The 6802-nt window shown below is 59.1% G+C and overlaps 1 protein-coding gene across 1 annotated transcript in view; it reads left to right on the top strand.

Moving 5' to 3' along the window:
- Positions 1–381: 381 nt before the first annotated feature.
- Positions 382–6802, top strand: part of LOC147114519 (BTB/POZ domain-containing protein KCTD1) — a 156716-nt gene continuing 150295 nt past the window's right edge. Inside the window, exon 1 of the mRNA XM_085992252.1 lies at positions 382–538. Coding sequence (XP_085848378.1) covers positions 530–538 — 9 coding nt within the window. The 5' untranslated portion in view covers positions 382–529. The remainder of the gene's footprint in view (positions 539–6802) is intronic.

The raw sequence follows: 6802 nt of genomic DNA, 5'->3' as shown, positions 1-6802 counted from the left end.
CTGGCAAAGAAATGCTCGATGCAATTCGCAGAGAGAATCGCCTGCAGGAAACATCACATCAAAACTAATCATAACGATTAAAATCAGCTTTCTGCAGAGAGAGAGGGGAGGGAGAGTGAGCGAGTTGGGGGCTGGCGGGAGGGAGACTGTTGCACACACAGGAAGCGAAATTAACAAATGTGATTGCAAAAAAAAATAAAAGAAAAAAATGCAAAAAATTAACACACAGCCAGAAAAAAACAGCACAAAAGCAGAGAGAAATCCTCGATGCACCTGGGTGAACGGTTAATTAAATGTAACTTTTTTTTCCTGCAGATTGGGTGAGACGAGAAGAGGCAATGAGCTAATTGTGTCCTGATCCTTGCCTTGGGGGGTTTGAAAGCCCTGCAGCAACTATTTCTCTCTCTCTCTCTCTCTCCCTTTCTTTTTTTTCGCCTACCTTAAGCCAGCTATTGGGTCGTTGCATTTCTCTGCCGAGGAGCTGAGCTGATCGGAGCAGGGCTGCGAGAAGCGGCTGCAGGAGAAGCTGATGTTCCAGGTAAGGCTGCAATGGTGTGTATGTGTGTGCAGGAGGAGGAGAAGGCAAAGGAAAAAGCCTCTGTGTCTGTGTGTGTGTGTGTTGTGATTTGTGTGTTGCTGGGACTTTGGGGGACGCTGCTGCTTTCACGCATGTGCCGAGCACTCGGATCTCAGCCCCGCAGACAGGAGACAGACAGACAGACAGACAGAGAGACACAGACACAGACTCGTCTCCTTTCCCCTGCTTGACATCCTAGAGGGAGATCTGTTTTTGCGGGGGGGGGGGGGCTCTCATCCATTGATACTGCTCATTAATAACCCACCCCACACCGGGAGAACCAAACCGCACCTCTCCTCTCTCACACTCCCTCTCTCTCTCTCTCTCACACTCTCTCTCTCACACTCCCTCTCTCCTCTCACACTCCCTCTCTCTCCTTTCTCACACTCCCTCTCTCCTCTCACACTCCCTCTCTCTCTCTCACACACTCTCTCCAACACTCCCTCTCTCCTCTCACACTCCCTCTCTCTCCTTTCTCACACTCCCTCTCTCCTCTCAATTCACAACTCACACTCCCTCTCTCTCTCTCACACACTCTCTCTCACACTCCCTCTCTCGCACTCCCTCTCTCTCCTCTCTCTCACACACACTCCCTCTCTCCTCTCACACTCTCTCTCTCCTCCTCTCTCGCACTCCCTCTCTCTCTCACACTCCCTCTCTCCTCCTCTCACACACTCCCTCTCTCTCCTCTCTCACACACTCCCTCTCTTTCCTCTCCCACACACTCTCTCCTCTCTCATTCACTCTCTCCACCTCCTGTCACACTGAGCCAGGAGCCAGAGCGATCGCTGCTCCTTCACATCTGCTGCTCCCCTTCCCTTCCACACATCGCTGCATTCAGGGGCGTGCTGGCTGCCTTGCTTTATGATGGCCTGTCCTGCCCTCTCTCCCTTCCATCGGCTTCCCTTTCCTCCCCCCCCCCCATCTCTCCCCCTCCCCCTTCCCTCCCCCTCCCCCTTCCCCTCCCTCCTCCCCTCCCCCTCCCTCCCCCTCCCTCCTCCCCTCCCCTCTCCCTCCCCCTCCTCCTCCCCTCCCTCATCCCTCCTCCCCTCCCTCCCTCCTCCCCCCTCCACCCCCTCCCCCTCCCCTCCTGTCCCCTCCTCCTCCCCCTCCTCCCTCCCCTCCTCCCTCCCCCTCCTCCCCCGCCCCTGCCCTCCCCTCCCCCTCCCCTCCCCCCCTCCTCCCCTCCCTCACTCCTCCTCCTCCCTCTCCCCTCCCCCTCCCTCCTCCCCCTCTCCCTCCCCTCCTCCCCTCTTCCACTCTCCCTCCCCCTCCCACCCCTCCTCCCCTCCTCCTCCCCTCCCCATCCCCTCCTGTCCCCTCCCCCTCCTCCTCCCGTCCCCTCCCCCTCCTCCTCCCTACCCCTCCTCCTCCCTCCCCCTCCCCCTCCCTCCCCTCCCCCCTCTCCTCCCTCCCCCTCCTCCCCCCTCCTCCTCCACCCCCTCCTCCTCCCCCCCTCCTCCTCCCCCTCCTCCCCCTCCTTCCCCTCCTCCTCTCCCCCTCCTCCTCCCCCCTCCTCCTCCTCCTCCTCCTCCTCCCCCCCTCCCTCCTCCCTCCCTCCTCCTCCCCCTCCCCCCTCCTCCTCCCCCCTCCTCCCCCTCCCCTCCTCCCCTCCTCCCTCCCTCCCCCTCCCCTCCTCCCTCCCTTCCTCCCTCTCCCCCTCCCCTCCTCCTCCTCCCCCCTCCCCTCCTCCCTCACCCCTCCTCCCCCTCCCCTCCCCCTCCCTCCTCCCCCTCCCCCTCCCTCCTCCCCCTCTCCCTCCTCCCCTCTTCCTCCCCCTCCCACCCCTCCCCCTCCCCTCCCCATCCCCTCCTGTCCCCTCCTCCTCCTCCTCCCGTCCCCTCCCCTCCCCCTCCTCCTCCCGTCCCCTCCCCCCTCCTCCTCCCTCCCCCTCCCCCCTCATCCCCCCTCCTCCTCCACCCCCTCCTCCTCCCCCCTCCTCCTCCCTCCCCCTCCCCCCTCATCCCCCCTCCTCCTCCACCCCCTCCTCCTCCCCCCTCCTCCTCCCCCTCCTCCTCCCCCCCTCCTCCTCCCCCCTCCTCCTCCCCCTCCTCCTCCCCCTCCCCCCTCCTCCTCCTCCCCCCCCTCCTCCTCCCCCTCCCCTCCTCCCCCTCCCTCCTCCTCCCCTTCCCTCCTCCCCCTCCCCTCCTCCTCCTCCCCTCCCCTCCTCCTCCTCCCCCTCCTCCCCCTCCTCCCTCCCTCCCTCCCTCCTCCTCCTCCCTCCCTCCCTCCCTCCCGTCCCTCCCTCTTCCTCCTCCTCCTCCTCCCCCCTTCCCTCCCCCTCCCCTCCTCCTCCTCCCCCTCCCCCCCCTCCCTCCCTCCCCCCCTCCTCCCTCCCTCCTCCTCTCCCCTCCCCCTCCCCCTCCCCCTCCCCTCCTCCCCCCCTCCCCCTCCTCCTCCCCCCCCTCCTCCTCCTCCCCCACCTCCTCCCCTCTCCTCCTCCCCCTCCCCTCTCCCCCTCCCTCCCCCCCTTCCTCCCCTCTCCCCCTTCCTCCCCCTCCTCCCCCCACCCTCTCCCCCCTCCCTCTCCCCCTCCCTCTCCCCCTCCACTCTCCCTCCCTCTCCCCCTCCACTCTCCCTCCCTCACCATCCCCACCCCTCCCTCCCCTCTCCTCTCCCTCCCTTCTCCCTCACCCTCCCTTCTCACCCCCTTACCATCTCCTTGCCTGCCCTCACCTTGCCCTGCCCTGCCCCTCTCCCTGCCCTGCCCTTCCCCTCTCCCTGCCTCCCCTCCCCTCTCCCTACCTGCCCTCCCCTCTCCCTGCCTCCCCTCCCCTCTCCCTACCTCCCCTCCCCTCTCCCTGCCTCCCTTCCCCTCTCCCTGCCTCCCCTCCCCTCTCCCTGCCTCCCCTCCCCTCTCCCTACCTCCCCTCCCCTCTCCCTGCCTCCCTTCCCCTCTCCCTGCCTCCCCTCCCCTCTCCCTGCCCTGCCCTTCCCCTCTCCCTGCCTCCCCTCCCCTCTCCCTACCTGCCCTCCCCTCTCCCTGCCTCCCCTCCCCTCTCCCTACCTCCCCTCCCCTCTCCCTGCCTCCCTTCCCCTCTCCCTGCCTCCCCTCCCCTCTCCCTACCTCCCCTCCCCTCTCCCTGCCTCCCTTCCCCTCTCCCTGCCTCCCCTCCCCTCTCCCTACCTCCCCTCCCCTCTCCCTACCTCCCCTCCCCTCTCCCTGCCTCCCTTCCCCTCTCCCTGCCTCCCCTCCCCTCTCCCTACCTCCCCTCCCCTCTCCCTGCCTGCCCTCCCCTCTCCCTGCCTGCCCTCACCTTGCCCTGCCCTGCCCCTCTCCCTGCCCTGCCCTTCCCCTCTCCCTACCTCCCCTCCCCTCTCCCTGCCTCCCTTCCCCTCTCCCTACCTGCCCTCCCCTCTCCCTGCCCTGCCCTTCCCCTCTCCCTGCCTCCCCTCCCCTCTCCCTGCCCTTCCCCCTGCCTCCCCTCCCTCTCCCTGCCTCCCTTCCCCTCTCCCTGCCTCCCCTCCCCTCTCCCTGCCCTTCCCCTCTCTCTGCCTGCCCTCACCTTGCCCTGCCCTTCCCCTCTCCCTGCCCTGCCCTTCCCCTCTCCCTGCCTGCCCTCTCCCTACCTGCCCTTCCCCTCTCCCTGCCTCCCCTCCCCTCTCCCTGCCTCCCCTCCCCTCTCCCTGTCCTGTCCTTTCCCAGGGCCTGTGTGTGTGTGAAACCCGACACCAGCCAGCACCGACCTTTCTGCAAAGCGAAAACATTCCCTGCTTGCGGAGGGGCCCACCGGCCGCCTCTGCCGTGGGTTTTTTCTCTGTGCCAGTCTCCATTTCAAACTGCCCCAGATCCTGCTTAATGAAAGAGGCCATTGTCGAGGCAGATTTAATGCCCCAGGGGTTAATTGTTAACAGGAGCTAGTTTTCCACACATGTCAATACCCATCCACTCAATAACCTCTTTGTATTTCCCATATCGTCTGAACTATTAGCTTCGCCCTCTTGTGTCTCTGTGTTTACCTACTACATATTTATAAATACATATTTTATAAAACTATTTATATATATATATATATATGTCTAGTTTCCTCTCCCTATGCTTTCTTTATGGATCCTGAGATGTGTGCAGTAGTCACTGCTTGGGTTAGGCTCCTATTGACTTGCCTTTATCATCATAGAATCGCAGTAGGAGGCCATTCGTCCCATCGTACCTGTGCTAGCTCTTTGAATAGCACTATGCCAATGAGCTGTTTGTTCAAAAAAAACGGTTAAATAATCAAGGTCTCACCCTCCCATGCAGACCAGCCCCAATCTGATTGAATGGCGGGTGGGTGGAGGGGGAACAGGTTTGAGGGGCTGAATGGCCTCCCCCTGTTCCTATGTTGCCCACCCACTTCAGAAGGGATAGAGACAGCTGTCCAGGAAAAGCTCACCTTGCACTCTCTGGACATTTTATTAATAAGCACTTAAGAGGATAGAGAGAGAGCTCGCCAGAGATCGGATTGTAGCTGGGGAAACGAGTGACGGGGTTAGTGATGGAATGCAAATCTACCTAAAATCTCTTGTCTTCATCCTCACGTGCAGTTAGTAGAGTTTTTTTTAATTGCGCCTATATGGACAGTGCGATTGAATATAAAACTGCAATGGTAAGAGTAGAGCTTTCTGCGGCTGCAAGCGGAATAAATGCTCTGGGGACCGACCGGGACAGTGTTTGTTCGGCAGGCGACACCCTATACCCTGCCCCCCGCCGAATACATCTGATCTGTTCGACTATTTCTAAATTAACAATAAGGAGACACTGGGTTGTCCCAGTGTAATCAAACAAATGTGGTCCCTTTTAAAGGGGCACAACCAATACAAAATCAAATCATAAAATTAAGGAAATTTATAACTAAAATAATAATATTATTTCCTGTGTCCACCAAACACTCAACAAGAACTTGTATTTATACAGCGCCTTTAGCGTAGTGAAACCTCACAAGGTACTTCACAGGAGCGATTATCGAACAAAATTTGACACCGAGCCACATAAGGAGATATTAGGGCAGGTGACCAAAAGCTTGGTCAAAGAGGTCGGTTTTAAGGAGCGTCTTAAAAGAGGAGGGAGAGGCGGAGAGAGTTAGGGAGGGAATTCCAGAGCTCAGGGCCCCAGGCAACTGAAGGCACGGCCGCCAATGGTGGAGCGATGGAAATTGGGGATGCTCAAGGGACCAGAATTGGAGGAGCGCAAAGATCTCGGGGGTGGGGGGGGTCGCGGTTGTAGGGCTGGAGGAGATTACAGAAATAGGGAGGGGGCGAGGCCATGGAGGGATTTGAACATGAGGATGAGAATTTTAAATTTGAGGTGTTGCCGGACCGGGGGCCAATGTAGGTCAGCGAGCACGAGGATGATGGGAGAACAGGACTTGGTGCGAGTTAGGACACAGGCAGCAGAATTTTATTTAATACGTGTCTGCATTTGGTACACAGACGCATAGCAAATATAAAACGGATGAGCCAATATTTGGCTTGGCTTTTGCGGGGTATATGCAGGAGAAGCTCTGTGTCAGCTGTGGCTCAGTGGGTGGCACTCTCTCACGTCTGGGTCAGAAGGTTGTGGGTTCAAGTCCCACTCCAGAGACTTGAGAACAAAATCTAGGCTGACACTCCAGTGCAGTGCTGGGGGAGTGCTGCACTGTCGGAGGTGCCGTCTTTCGCATGAGACGTTAAACCGAGGCCCCGTCTGCTCTCTCAGGTGGACGTAAAAGATCCCACAGCCACTATTTTACAGAAGAGCAGGGGAGTTCTTCCCGGTGTCCTGGGCCAATATTTATCCCTCAATCAACATCACAAAATCATGGTAAGCATGCAGGTGCAGCAGGCGGTTAAGAAGGCAAATGGTATGTTGGCCTTCATAGCGAGAGGACTTGAGTACAGGAGCAAGGATGTCTTGCTGCACTTGTACAGGGCCTTGGTGAGACCACACCTTGAGTATTGTGTGCAGTTTTGGTCGCCTTATCTGAGGAAGGATGTTCTTGCCATGGAGGGAGTGCAGCGAAGATTCACCAGGCTGATCCCTGGGATGGCAGGAATGACGTATGAGGAGAGATTGGGTCAATTGGGCTTATACTCACTGGAGTTTAGAAGAATGAGAGGGGATCTCATTGAAACTTATAAAATTCCAACAGGACTAAACAGACTAGATGCAGGAAGGATGTTCCCGATGGCAGAGGAGTCCAGAACCAGGGGTCACAGTCTAAAGATAAGGGGTAAGCCATTTAGGACTGAGATGAGGAGGAATTCCTT

Source organism: Somniosus microcephalus, chromosome 7 (genome assembly GCF_052327205.1).
Source record: "Somniosus microcephalus isolate GS21.2 chromosome 7, FLI_Smic_1.0, whole genome shotgun sequence".
In the NCBI taxonomy this organism is placed as follows: domain Eukaryota; kingdom Metazoa; phylum Chordata; class Chondrichthyes; order Squaliformes; family Somniosidae; genus Somniosus; species Somniosus microcephalus.
The sequence above is the reverse complement of the archived record's forward strand: the minus strand, read 5'-3'. Positions and strand labels throughout refer to the sequence as shown.